The sequence below is a fragment of the Pelecanus crispus genome, chromosome 22 (genome assembly GCF_030463565.1).
Source record: "Pelecanus crispus isolate bPelCri1 chromosome 22, bPelCri1.pri, whole genome shotgun sequence".
Taxonomy (NCBI): domain Eukaryota; kingdom Metazoa; phylum Chordata; class Aves; order Pelecaniformes; family Pelecanidae; genus Pelecanus; species Pelecanus crispus.
Genome location: NC_134664.1, coordinates 3,246,158 through 3,260,349, shown reverse-complemented (window position 1 = coordinate 3,260,349; position 14,192 = coordinate 3,246,158). Strand labels below are relative to the sequence as shown.

Here is a 14,192-nt window from a genome sequence, read left to right as displayed (position 1 = left end):
CATCGTTGGGGTCCCCATCTTTGGGGTCCCCATCTTTGGGGCACCCATTGTTGGGGTCCCCATCCTTGGAGGCCCATCCTTGGGGGGTCTTCATCCTTGGGGTCCCCATCGTTGGGGTCCCCATCTTTGGGGTCCCCATCTTTGGGGCACCCATTGTTAGGGTCCCCATCCTTGGAGGCCCATCCTTGGGGGGTCTTCATCCTTGGGGTCCCCATCGTTGGGGTCCCCATCTTTGGGGTCCCCATCTTTGGGGCACCCATTGTTGGGGTCCCCATCCTTGGAGGCCCATCCTTGGGGGGTCTTCATCCTTGGGGTCCCCATCGTTGGGGTCCCCATCTTTGGGGTCCCCATCTTTGGGGCACCCATTGTTGGGGTCCCCATCCTTGGGGGTCCCATCTTTGGGGTCCCCATCCTTGCAGGCCCATCCTTGGGGTCCCCATCTTTGGGGTCCCATCGTTGGGGTCTCCAATCTTGGGGTCCTATCCTTGGGGTCCCCAACCATGGGGTCCCGTCTTTGGGGTCCCATTATTGTGGGTCCCATCGTTGGGGTCCCCATCTTTGGGGTCCCATCCTTGGGGTCCCCACTCCTCATGTCCCCATCATTGGGGGCCAGTCGTTGGGGGTCTCCATCTTTGGGATCCCATCCTTCAGGTCCCCATTTTTGGGATCCCATCCTTTGTGTCCCCATCCTTTGTGCAATCTTTGGGATCCCACCCTTGGTGTCCCCATCTTTTGTGTCCCCACCCTTGGGGGGGGGGGTCACCATTTTTGGGATCCTATCCTTGGGGGACCCATCCTTTGTGTCCCCATTTTTGGGGTCCCAACCTTGGGGTCCCCATCCTTCATGAGATCTTTGGGATCCCATCCTTGGTGTCCCCATCCTTGGGGTCCCAACCTTGGGGTTCTCACCCTTGGAGGTCACCACTTTTGGGATCCCATCCTTGGGCGTCCCCATCCTTGGGGTCCCAACCTTGGGGTTCTCACCCTTGGAGGTCACCACTTTTGGGATCCCATCCTTGGGCGTCCCCATCCTTCGTGTCCCTATCCTTCGTGCGATCTTTGGGATCCCATCCTTCGTGTCCCCATCCTTTGTGTCCCCATCCTTCATGTCCCCATCCTTCGTGCGATCTTTGGGATCCCATCCTTGGGGTCCCCATCCTTGGGGGGGGTCACCATTTTTGGGATCCCATCCTTGGGGTCCCAACCTTGGGGTTCCCACCCTTGGAGGTCACCGTTTTTGGGATCCCATCCTTCATGTCCCCATCCTTCGTGCGATCTTTGGGATCCCATCCTTGGGGTCCCCATCCTTGGGGGGGGTCACCATTTTTGGGATCCCATCCTTGGGGTCCCAACCTTGGGGTTCCCACCCTTGGAGGTCACCGTTTTTGGGATCCCATCCTTCATGTCCCCATCCTTCGTGCGATCTTTGGGATCCCATCCTTGGGGTCCCCATCCTTCGTGTCCCCATCCTTCATGTCCCCATCCTTCGTGTCCCCATCCTTCGTGCGATCTTTGGGATCCCATCCTTGGGGTCCCAACCTTGGTGTCCCCATCCTTGGGGGGGGTCACCATTTTGGGGGTCCCTTCCTGGGGGTCCCCACCGCGGGGAGGGGCAGGCGGGTGTCACTGCATGGGGCCGTAGGGCCAGTTGAGGGTGGCTCCGGCCAGCAGCATGTCGCGGATGAGGGTCTCGATGGGGGTCTTGCCGACCAGGCGGCTGAAGAAGAGCTGCTGGATGCCGGGGGCGGACACGCTGCGGAGGGCGGGCAGGCGCAGGAGCAGGCGCCCGAAGCGGCTGGGCTGGCTGGGGTGCTGCCGCCGCACGTGCTCCTCCAGCGCGCACTGCGACTTCTCCTGCAGGCCGGCCACTTGCCCCGGGTCCGATAGCCCCACCGCGTCTGCCGCCGGCCAGGGGAAACTGAGGCCCGGCCCCGCCCCTTTCGCGCCGCCCGCGCTTGCCCAGCCCATTCATGAGCCCAGCGCCCGGCCCCGCCCCAGCAGCCCCACCCCTTTGGGAGCCCCACCCCGTGAAGCCCCACCCCTATACCCGCCCCGTTAAGCTCCGCCCCCATACCCGCCCCCTTAAGCTCCGCCCCCCTATACCCGCCCCGTTAAAGCTCCATCCCAGCCCCACCCCATTTAGCCCCGCCCAGTCACCCCCAACCCATTCATTCCCTGCACACCCATTGATGCCCACCCCCTTGGGACCCCACCCCATTAAGCCCCACCCCATCAGAACCCCACCCCCTTGGGACCCCCACCCCATTAAGCCCCATCCCTTTGGGACCCCACCCTTTTGGGACCCCACCCCATTAAGCCACACCCCATTTAGCCCCGCCCAGTCACCCCCAACCCATTCATTCCCTGCACACCCATTGATGACCACCCCCTTGGGACCCCACCCCTTTGGGACCCCACCCCCTTGGGACCCCACCCCCTTGGGACCCCACCCCCTTAAGCCCCTCCCCACTAAGCCACACTCCATTAAGCCCCGCCCCATTAAGCCCCGCCCAGTCACCCCCAACCCATTCATTCCCTGCACAGCCATTGATGCCCACCCCCTTGGGACCCCACCCCTTTAGCACCCCACCCCCTTGGGACCCCACCCCCTTGGGACTCCACCCCCTTAAGCCACACCCCATTAAACCCCGCCCAGTCACCCCCAGCCCGTTCATTCCCTGCACACCCCTTTGGGACCCCACCCCCTTGGACCCCCGCCCCATAAAGCCCCATTCATTCCCTGCACACCCATTGATGCCCACCCCCTTGGGACCCCACCCCATTAAGCCCCACCCCATCAGAACCCCACCCATTTGGGACCCCACCCCATTAAGCCCCACCCCCTTGGGACCCCACCCCATTTAGCCACACCCCATTTCGCCCCGCCCAGCCACCCCCAGCCCATTCATTCCCCGCACCCCCATCGACACCCACCCCACCGGCCACCCCCCACACCCTGGGACCCCACCCCATCAAGCCCCACCCCCAACCCCACCCCCTTAAGCCCCTCCCCATTAAGCCACACCCATTTAAGCCCCGCCCAGTCACCCCCAACCCATTCATTCCCTGCACACCCATTGATGCCCACCCCCTTGGGACCCCACCCCATCAAGCCCCACCCCTTGGGACCCCACCCCATTAAGCCCCACCCCTTTGGGACCCCACCCCATTTAGCCACGCCCCATTTTGCCCCACCCAGTCACCCCCAGCCCATTCATTCCCTGCACACCCATTGATGCCCACCCCACCGGCCACCCCCCACCCCCTGGGACCCCACCCCATCAAGCCCCACCCCCAACCCCACCCCCTTAAGCCCCTCCCCCTCTCGGCCCCGCCCCCTCACCGGGGGAGAAGAGTGCCACGGCCTTGAGGCAGGCGTACTCGGCGGCGTCGACGTGCAGCGCCTTCAGCTTCTCCACCTGCTCCTGGAAGAGGCGGATGTGGTCCATGAAGGCCACCACGCGGTCGGCGGCCATGGGGGCGGCGTGGAGCCCGGCGGCGGCCAGCAAGGGCGCGGCGTGCAACGGCAACGCCGACTGCGCCGCGTTCAGCACGAAGAGCTCGCTCCAACCCAAGCGGAGCAAAGCCACTTGATCCGAGAGCTGCAAGTCCGGGAAGAAGGGGATGCCCTTGGCCCATTCGATGGCGCTGAAGAGGAGGCGAGCGGCCAGCTCGCAGATGCTCTCGATGCCCACCACGCCGCTGGGCTGCAGGCACTGGGCGCCGTAGCGAGCCGGCGGGTACGGTTCGGCGCGGAGCAGCAACGAGATGAAGCCGCTTAAGTAGCCGTGGCCGCCGTAGGGGTCCCCAGGGACCAGGGGGTATTGGCCGGGGCTGCTGGGGGCGTGAGCCATGCGGCCCCGCTGCACGGCTGCGGAGGGGAGCAGGAGGTCAGCACCCCAACTCCCCCCCGGCGCCGTCACCCGTGTGTGTCCCCCCCCCCCCATTCCCCAGGGATTAAACACGCCGGGGTGCACGGTGGGTGCTAGAGCGGCCCTAGGGATGGATTGCAAAAGCCCGTGGGTGCCCCCACCCATGTTAGAGGGGGACGTGCCACCCGTGGTGGGGACGAGCCCCCCCCCCACCACCCCCCCAGTGACCCCCGCAGTGCGATGCACCGGGGCTCAGCCGTCCGCCAGCTCCTGGATGAAGACAGCCAGGACGGCCATAAAATACGGCATGCCGGATTTGGGGGGGGGGGGGGGGGCCCGTGCGAGCATTTGGGGGTCACCCCCTTCTTGCAAGGGGCTGGCGCTACCGTGGGACCCCAAGGCGACCCTGTGGGTGCCCCCCGCAAAGTGCCAGCCCCTTGAGATTTTCGCACTTTGGGCTTAAAAAAAAAAAAACAAAACCACAACCCTCAGACTGGGTGGTTTTTTTTTTTAAATCTGGGCGATGCCATGCAGCGGGTGGGGGTCCGGCTTCCTCCTCCTCCTCCTCCTCCTCCTCCTCCCCGGTGCCCTCCGGCATCGCCGCCCCCCGCAGCGGGGGCAAGCTCTGAGCCAGGCTTAGCCTAATGCGGCGTGACAGTCCCCGGTGTCAGCCAGCGGTCGGGATCGGGGGCCGTGGGAACGGGGGTCCCCAGGGAGTGGGGGTCCCCCAGGAGCGGGGTGCTGGGGGGCCTCCCCCCCCGCTCTCGCCCCCGCCCTCGGGGTGCAGCGTGCGGCCCCGGCTCTCCCCAAACACTCCCTCTGCTCGGCACCGCCCCGGCGGCGTTCGCTGGGTGCGGCCCCATCCTCGCTGCCCATACAGCCCCCCCTTGCACCCCGAACCCCCAAACCCCCTTTGCATCACCCCAAAGCCCTTCTGCATCACCACGACCCCGCTTTGCACCACCACGAACCCCCAAAGCCCCTCTGCACCACCCCAAATCCCTTCTGCACCACCATGAACCCCCAAAACACCTTTGCACCACCCCAAATCCCTTCTGCACCACCATGAACCCCCAAACTCCCTTTGCACCACCCCAAATCCCTTCTGCATCACCATGAACCCCCAGACCACTTTTGCACCACCCCAAATCCTTTCTGCATCACCATGAACCCCCTTTGCATCACCCCCGAACCCCGAAACCACTTTTGTATCACCCCAAATCCCTTCTGCACCACCACGAACCCCCTTTGCATCACCCCAAAACCACTTTTGCATCACCCCAAATCCCTCTGCACCACCCCAAATCCCTTCTGCATCACCGTGAACCCCCTTTGCACCACCACAAACCCCCAAACCCCCTCTGCACCACCCCAAATCCCTTCTGCATCACCATGAACCCCCTTTGCATCACCCCGAACCCCAAAACCACTTTTGCACCACCTCAAATCCCTTCTGCATCACCACGACCCCCCTTTGCATCACCCTGAACCCCCAAACCCCCTTTGTGTCACCCCAAATCCCTTCTGCATCACCCCAAACCCCCCAAACGTTCTTTCCATCTCCCCAAATCCCTTCTGCATCACCACAAAACCCCTTTGCATCACCCCGAACCCCGAAACCACTTTTGTATCACCCCAAATCCCTTCTGCACCACCCTGAACCCCCTTTGCACCACCCTGAACCCCCAAACCCCCTTTGCACCACCCCAAATCCCTTCTGCATCACCACAAACCCCCTTTGCTCCTCCACGAACCCCAAACCCCCTTTGCATCACCCCGAACCCCCAACCCCTTTTTTTCCCCCCCCCTTTTTTTGGATAAAACAATTGCTTCAAACCATCGGGTGTGTCCTGGAAGAAAACGAGGCTTTTTTAGCCCAAAAAAGCCACGGGAGCCGCCACGGAGGGTTCCGTCCACCCCGGCTCACCCAAGCGCTGGCAGCTCGGGAAAAATCCCGAAAACCCCCAAAACCCCAAAAACCCGCTCCCCTGGCCCGGCTGCAGGATCAGGCCTCACGCTCCCGTGTCTCATCCCGGATGATTTTCAGGAAGCCAAAATTTAATCTGCCTTCCCAGCTAAATCCCGCGCCCGGGGCTTGCACCCCGGGCATCCTTCGGGAATAAATTCAGCGCTCGGCTCCCGAGCTGCTGGTTTCGGCACCGGATTCGGCACCGGATTCGGTACCAGTTGCCAGCTGGGAACGCCGGGATAAGGAGCATCACGGGGAGCGTGAGCCGGCGGATTCGGGGCACCCCAACTCACGCTGGAGCATCCCTGCTCCGGCCCAGCCAGCGATGGCATGATGGGGAAACTGAGGCACAGAGCAGCCGAGCCCAATAAATTAAATCCCCGGGAAGGTTTAACCCCCCCGCCACGCTCCGAGGTGCTTTTCCGTGGGCATCTTTCGGGCATCCGCGGCGTTTCCGCACGCCTGGAGCTGCCGCATCCCGCGGCGGCTTGGCGCGCATCTCCGGGAAGCCGGGAGCCCCCCCAAAAATCCGAGCCAAGAAGGGGTGCGGGGCGGGGGGTGGGGGGGAATAACGCCGTGCCAGGGGATCCGCCGCACCGTGCCCATCGCGCCGGATGCCGGCGTTAACCAGCAGCAAGCGGCTTGTGGCAATTCTGAATTAAAACAAAGATAAAAAAGAAGAAGAAAAAAAAAAAAAAACCAAAAAGCACCAAAGCCCAAATCTGACCCCGGATGACCCCGCCGAGCGTGGTTTCTCCAGGGCAGGGAATTCACTGGATTTTTCTTTTTTTTTTTTTCTTTCCCCAGGGATTTCATCCCCGGCTCCAGAGCTTTGCTTGAGAGGGTCTTGCTGCGCCCAGGACCGCTGCAAAATCCGCCACCACCACCCGCCCCGGCGTCCAACCAGCCTTTTTGGGGAAGAAAAGGGAAAATCCAGGGTTCGCCTTGAGCTGATTTTGTCCCTGACCCTGGCTGCACTTCATTCATTTATTTGTGCGATGCCACGGCCGTACCGGGATGCCGGGGCATCCCTTTCCCACTTCCCACAGCAATTTTCCACCTTTTCTGAAATTTTATGATTTTTTTTTTTTTAATGCTAGAAAAGGCAACTTTTGAACTGTGGGGATTTTTTTTTTTTTTTTTAAATGCTAAATAAAAGGCGACTTGCCGGGTGGGGCGCGTCGCTGCCATTGCCAAAGGACCGACCAACCCGTCGGTGCTGCGGAATAAATCCCCCGTTTGCAGATCAAGCGGCTGAGCCCAGCCCGGGCCCTCGCTATAATTATTTCTAAATGCTAAATTTATAAATAAGGACCTCGAATATAAATAAGAAACCCCCCCCCCCAGCTCCTTATTCAAGCAGGGAGGGTGCTGCGTGGCAGAGATTCGGCGCCGAGGTTTCGGCACGGCGGTGAAGCCCATGCTCCAACACACCATTTCGGGCTTTGTAACCCAAAAAAAACTGCTTTAAAGCTGCTGCTTTTTGGAGAAAAAATAAAATAAAATAAAATCAACCCAAGACGGGATGATGGGGCTGGTTGGAGGCAGAGGGACCGGCACACGGCACATCGCTGGGAGCTTGAAATGCGATTTAAATCCCGGTCACGCTAAGTATTCAGTCTAATTAACTTCAGATTTACCGGATGCTCCTCCCAAAAAGCGGAATTCTTAATCTTTGAAAGAATATCTGTATTATTGCCCTCTAATCCCCGGGTTTTTGAACAGCCGCGTCCCTGGGCTACGTATAACGGGGAGGAAAAGTAAATTGTCCTCACGTCGGCGTAGAGCCTGACCGACAAACCCAGCCTAAGCTAAGCCCAAGAGAAATTTAAAGTTGAAAAGGGGAGTTTAGCCGACGATATGATGAAGTGGAAGGAGAAATGGGTTCCCTTTCCCATGGGAAAAGCCAAAAAAAAAAAAAGAACCCAACTGCGGGGGTTTGGGTTCATCCCTGGAAGGCGAAGCCGGGGAGAGGAGGGAGCCCCGGGGTCGCTAACGGGGGGGGTGAGGCTGAATTTGGGGTTGCAAAAATGAAAAAAAAAGGCGCGAGCTGGAGCCCCGGGGGGGGACGGAGGCGGGCGAGGGGGCTCGGCGGCGCCGGGGGGCGAAGCGTCTCCCCGGCCGGGGGATGCTCTGTGCCCGGGTGCTGGGGCCGGAGGGAGGGCAAGGAGCGAAGGAAAAGGGAAAGCGAAGAGGGAGAGGAGTTTTCTCTTTCTCTTTCCCCCCCTTTTTTCCTTCTCTTTCCTTCCCTGCCAGCCCCTTCCACTTCTCACCCACTTTCACTTTCTTCCTTTTACTTTCGCTCTTTCTTCAGGGCTGCTTTCTCTTTCTCTCCCTTCCCTTTTCTTTCTCTCTCTTTTTCTTTTTGCTTTCTCTTTTTCTTTTTGCTTTCTCTTTTTCTTTTTGCTTTCTCTTTTTCTTTTTGCTTTCTCTTTTTCTTTTTGCTTTCTCTTTTTCTTTTTGCCTTCTCTTTTTTTGCTCTCTCCCATTCTCACCTTTCTCCTTCTCGTTTGTCTTTCCACCTCGGGTTCACTTGCTCCTTTCCCCCCCTTTCTCTTTTTTCTTCCTGCACTTTTTCCTCTTCTTTTTTTTCCCCTCCCTTCCCCCTTTTTCTTCCCTTTTTTGCTCCCTCTTGCTCTTTTCCGCTTTTTCCCCCTCCCTTTCTTTTCTGCCTTTGCTCTCGCTCTTCCTCGCGCTCGCCCGGTCTCTTTTTAGCACCCGTTCCCTCTTTTGCACGCTCTCCTTTTCCATCCCCTCTCCCGTCTTTTCCAGCCTCTCCCTCTTCGCATCCCCTCTCCTTCTTTTCCATCTCTGCTCCCCCTTTCCATCCCCTCTCCTTGTCTTCCGACCCTCTCTCCTTCTGCACCCTCTCTCCTCTCCTCCCTCCCACCGGGGGACAAGCGGACGAACGAAGGGACTGAGATGGCCCAGCCCGACCCCGCGGCCTTCTTCCCCATCCCTTCTCGCTTATTTTCCACCTTCTCTCCTTTTTCCCCATCCCCTCTCCTTTTCCATTCCCTCTCCTTTTCCATCCCCTCTCCTTCTTTTCCATCTTGCTCCCTCTTTTTCATCCCCTCTCCTTTCCATCCCCTCTCTCCCCTCTCCATCCCCTCTCCTTCTTTTCCATCCGTTCTCCCTCCTGTTCCGATCCCTTCTCCTCCCTTCCCTGTCCCCTCTGCTCCCTGTTTCTCCATCTTTACTCTTCTCTCTTTTCCATTTCCTTCTCCTCCTTTCCATTCTTTCCCTCCTTTCCATCTCTTCTCCCTCTTTTCCATCCTCTTCTCCCTCCTTTTCCATCCTTTCCCTCCTTTCCATCTCTTCTCCCTTTTCCATCCCTTTCCCTCCTTTCCATCTCTTCTCCCTCTTTTCCATCCCTTTCCCTCCTTTCCATCTCTTCTCTCCCATCCTTTCCATCCCTTTCCCTCCTTTCCATCTCTTCTCCCTCTTTTTCCGTCCCTTCTCCTCCTTTTCTGTCCCTTCTCCTCCTTTTCCGTCCCTTCTCCTTCCCTGTCCCCTCTCCCTCTTTCCTATCTTTGCTCCCTCTTTTCCATCCCTTCTCGTCCTTTCCCATCTTTGCTCCCTCTTTCCCATCTTTGCTCCCTCTTTCCCGTCCCCTCTCCTCCATCCCCATCCCCTCTCCTCCACCCCAGTCCCCTCTCCTCCACCCCAGTCCCCTCTCCCCCGTCCCAGTCCCCATCCCAGTCCCCCTCCCACCTTCCCGCCGCATGCCCACTCGCAGGCACTTGCGGAGCCGGCAGTACTGGCACTGGTTGCGGTGGTGCTGGTCCACGGGGCAGTCCCGGCCCCCCCGGCAGCTGTACGAGAGGTTGCGGCGCACGGAGCGTTTGAAGAAGCTCTTGCAGCCCTCGCAGGTGAACTGCCCGTAGTGCTTCCCCGCTCGCCTTGTCCCCGCACACCAGGCAATCCCCCGCAGCCGCCCCCGCCGCCTCCGCGCCCCCGGCGGCGGCGGCAGGAGGAGGAGGAGGAGGAGGAGGAGGAAGAGGAGGCTCCGGCCACGGCCCCGCCGTCAGGGCCATGCTGGGTCGGGGAGGGGGGGGAGCGGCCCCCGGGGGAACGGGGGTGGCCGGGGGGGGGAGGGATGGGGGTGGAGGGGAAGAGGAGCCCGGAGTGGGGGGGGGGGTGTCCGGGGGGGGGAGAGAGGGGTGGAGGGGTGGGAAAGGAGCCCCCCGGGGTGGAGGGGGGGGTTTGGGGATGGAGGGGGTGGGAAAGGAGCCCCCCCGGGGTGGAGGGGGGGGGTTTGGGGATGGAGGGGTGGGAAAGGAGCCCCCCGGTGTGAGGGGGGGGGTTTGGGGATGGAGAGGGGGGTCCGGGGGTGGAGGGGTGGGAAAGGAGCCCCCCGGGGTGGAGGGGGGGGTTTGGGGATGGAGGGGTGGGAAAGGAGCCCCCCGGTGTGAGGGGGGGTTTGGGGATGGAGAGGGGGGTCCGGGGGTGGAGGGGTGGGAAAGGAGCCCCCCGGGGTGGAGGGGGGGTCCGGGGATGGAGAGGGGGGATCCGGGATCGAGGGGGGAGTCCGGAGATGGAGGGGTGGGAAAGGAGCCCCCCGGGATGGAGGAAGGAGTCTGGGGATGGAGAGGGGGATCGGGGGATGGAGAGGGGGAATCAGGGGTGGAGAAGGGAAGATTGCGGGATGGGAAAGGAGCCCCAGGGATAAAGAGGAGGGGTCCGGGAATGGAAGGGTGGGAAAGGAGAATCGGGATGGGATCGAGACGGGAGTCCGGGGATGGAGCTGGGAGCCCCGGGATGGTGAGGAGGGGTCTGGGGATGGAAAAGGGGAATCCGGGATCGAGAGGAGGGTCCGGGGATGGAGGGGTGGGAAAGGAGAATCGGGATGGGGAGAGGAGTCTGGGATAGAGAAGGGGAGCCCCGGGATGGAGGGGTGGGAAAGGAACCCCGGGATGGAGAGGGGACCTCCGGCAGGAGAGGGGACCCCGGGGATGGAGAAGGGAACCGGGGATGGAGAAGGGAACCGGGGATGGAGAGGGGGGTCTGGGATGGAGAAGGGAACCGGGATGGAGAGGGGAGTCGGGGGATGGAGAGGGGAGTCGGGGGATGGAGAGGGGGGACCCCGGGGATGGAGAAGGGAACCGGGGATGGAGAGGGGGAGTCGGGATGGAGAGGGGGAGTCGGGGGATGGAGAGGGGACCCCGGGATGGAGAGGGGGGCCCCCGGGATGGAGAGAGGACCCCGGGGATGGAGAAGGGAACCGGGGATGGAGAAGGGAACCGGGATGGAGAGGGGGGTCTGGGGAGGGAGAGGGGGGTCCGGGAGGGAGGGGGGACCCCCGCAGCCGGCAGCCCCCGGGCTGGGGGAGCCGGGGCTGGGAAGGAGCCGGGGGCGGCGGAGCGGCGGCCGCCGGGAGAGGGCCGGGGCGGGCAGGGCCGGCGGAGTGCGGCGGGGCCGGAGGGACGGGGAAGGACTGGCGGCGGCGGCGGCGGCGGAGAGGAAGAGCAAAGTTAATTCTCCTCCCCGCGGGGGCTGCCCGGCGCCGCGGGGGGCTCGGGGGGGGCCGGCTCCCGTGGGGCGGGGTCGCGGGGGGAGCTCCCGGGGCGGGGTGGTCCCGGGGGGAGCTGGCCCAGCCCTCGGCCGCCCCACGCGGGTCACGGCCCCCGCGGGGAACCGGCCCGACCCCCCCCCCCCACCCCCGGGGGGCGGCAGGGAGGACCCGCCCCCCTCCCCGCCCCACGGGGGGGGGGGGGGAACCGGGCGCGCTGCGGGGCGGGGCTGGGGGCGTGGGGTGTGCGCGGAGGGGTGCAAGGGGGGGGTGCGCGTGTCCGTGGGCACGCCGGGGGGTGCTGGGGGGCGCCCACGGGTGTCCGTGCAACGCGGGGGGGGTGGGGGGTGCAGGGAGCTGGGGGGGGGGTGGGGGGGGGTGCAGTTTGTGCGTGGGCGCCGGGAGCCGGGCGTGGGTCGCGTGTGCGCGGGCCCGCGTGTGCAACGAGCGCGCGGGCGTGGCGGGAAATGAGCGCGCGCGCGCGCGTGTGTGTGCCCACGCGTGCCGCCCCCCCCCCCCCCCGCACGCACGGTCCCCACCCGCGTCCGCTGCGGGTCACGTGGCCCCGCCGCCAGCACGCCCCGCCCCTCGGCCGCCCGCCGCGCCATATAAGGGCATGAGGGGGGCGGGGCTTAGCGCCGGGTGGGGGGGGAAGCGGAGGCTCGCAGCCAATCAGAGCGGGGCGGGGCGGGGAGAAGCAGGGGAGGGCGTGGTCCAAGATGAGGGGGCGGGGCTCAAGGGGAGGCGGGGCCTTCGGGAGAGGGGGCGGGGCCTTCGGGAGAGGGGGCGGGGCCTGGGTGGGCCCTGGGTTTAGGGCCGGGGGGGACCCGGGGGCGGGGACGGAGGGGCCAGGGGCGTGTCCCCAGGGAGAGGGGAGGGGATGGGATGGGATGGGATGGGATGGGATGGGATGGGATGGGATGGGATGGGATGGGAACAGGGACAGGGACGGGATGGGATGGGATGGGGACAGGGATGGGGACGGGGGACGGGGATGGGGACGGGGATGGGATGGGGACAGGGACAGGGATGGGGACAGGGATGGGATGGGGATGGGATGGGGATGGGATGGGATGGGGATGGGGATGGGGATGGGGATGGGGATGGGATGGGGACAGGGATGGGATGGGGATGGGATGGGATGGGGATGGGGATGGGATGGGATGGGGATGGGGATGGGGACAGGGACAGGGATGGGGACAGGGATGGGATGGGGATGGGGATGGGGATGGGGACAGGGATGGGGACAGGGATGGGATGGGGATGGGATGGGGATGGGATGGGGATGGGGATGGGATGGGGATGGGGATGGGGACAGGGACAGGGATGGGGACAGGGATGGGATGGGGATGGGGATGGGGATGGGATGGGATGGGATGGGATAGGGCCAGGGCCAGGGCCAGGGCCAGGGATGGGGCCAGGGATAGGGATGGGGACGGGGATGGGATGTGATGGGATGGGGACAGGGACAGGGATGGGATGTGATGGGATGGGGATGGGGACGGGGATGGAGGCTCCAGGGCCGAGTCCCCAGGGAGAGGGGACAGGGGTGGGGGGTGCAGGGGTGGGGACAGGGACAGGGGGTGCAGGGCCGAGTCCCCAGCGATGGGGACGGGGATGGGGACAGGGAGCTGTAGCCCGGCCGGGATCACGTGACGGGGACCCGGATCACGTGACGGGGGCCGGGATCACGTGACGGGAGGGGCGGGGCTGCCGCCATTTCCCAGCGGGCTCAGCAGCGGAGCGGGGCCGGCGCGCGCTCGGGTGAGGGCCGCGGGGTTTGGGGGAGCCCCCCCTGCACCGCATACGGGGGGGGTTTGGGGGGTGCCCCCTGCACTGCACAGGGGCAGGGGGGGTTGGGGGTGCCCCCCCTGCACGGCATACGGGGGGGGGGGGGTTGGGGGTTCCCCCCCCCCCCAAAAGCCCGAGCTCACCCCTGGGCCCTGCACTGCCCTGTGACACCCCCCCCCCCCCCGTACCCCCGGTTTTGGGGGCTGGTCCCGCAGGGCCCCCCCAAATCCCCCTCCCCTTAACCCCCCTGTGCCCCCCCTTTTCCTGCCACCCCCAAAAATGAGCTCTGGTGCTGCAGGGCCCCCCAAAATCCCCCTCTCCTTATCCCCCTGTGCACCCCTCCCCCCCAAATTTACAGGGTCTGGTCCTGCAGACCCCCCCCAATCCCCCTCTCCTTATCCCCCTGTGCACCCCCCCCCAAATTTACAGGGTCTGGTCCTGCAGACCCCCCCCAATCCCCCTCCCCTTATCCCCCCGTGCACACCCCCCCCAAATTTACAGGGTCTGGTCCTGCAGAGCCCCCCCCAAATCCCCCTCCCCTTAGCCCCCCTGTGCCCCCCCACCTCCTGCCACCCCCATTTTCAGGGTCTGGTCCTGCAGAGCCCTCCAACACCCCCCCCTTAACCACCTGTGCCCCCCCCCCGCCACCCCTGAATTTACAGGGTCTGGTCCTGCAGAGCCCCCCCAAATCCTCCTCCCCTTAACCCCCTGTGCTCCCCCCCCCACCCCCAAATTTACAGGGTCTGGTCCCACAGGGCCCCCTCAATCCCCCTCCCCTTACCCCCCCACCCCACCCGCCCCCCCATTTTCAGGCCCTGCTCCTGCTGACCCCCCCCTAACCCCCATCTCTCTCTCGCAGCCCCCCCACCCCCGGTCTCTCTCCGGATGCGGGGTCCCCTCCTGGCAGCCATGGGCCGGGGGCTGGGGGCCGCGGGCGCCGAGGGGCCCTTGGCCAGCGCCATCCGCGCCAAACTAGCCGCGGCGCTGCGGCCCAGCCACCTCCAAGTCCTGGACGACAGCGCCGGCCACGGCGGGCCCCCCCCGGCAG

The 14,192-nt window shown here is 64.1% G+C and overlaps 2 protein-coding genes across 2 annotated transcripts in view; one reads left to right on the top strand and one right to left on the bottom strand.

Moving 5' to 3' along the window:
• Positions 1–1,623: 1,623 nt before the first annotated feature.
• LOC142595635 (nuclear receptor subfamily 2 group F member 5-like) lies at positions 1,624–9,878 on the bottom strand. Its single transcript, XM_075724361.1, is given in 4 exon segments — positions 1,624–1,898; positions 3,344–3,871; positions 9,556–9,736; positions 9,738–9,878. Coding segments are annotated over 4 exon segments (1,125 nt in total).
• A 4,175-nt stretch (positions 9,879–14,053) lies between these two features.
• POLR3C (RNA polymerase III subunit C) overlaps positions 14,054–14,192 on the top strand; it is a 6,277-nt gene continuing 6,138 nt past the window's right edge. Inside the window, exon 1 of the mRNA XM_075724610.1 lies at positions 14,054–14,188. Within this exon, the coding sequence (XP_075580725.1) occupies positions 14,054–14,188 (135 nt within the window). The remainder of the gene's footprint in view (positions 14,189–14,192) is intronic.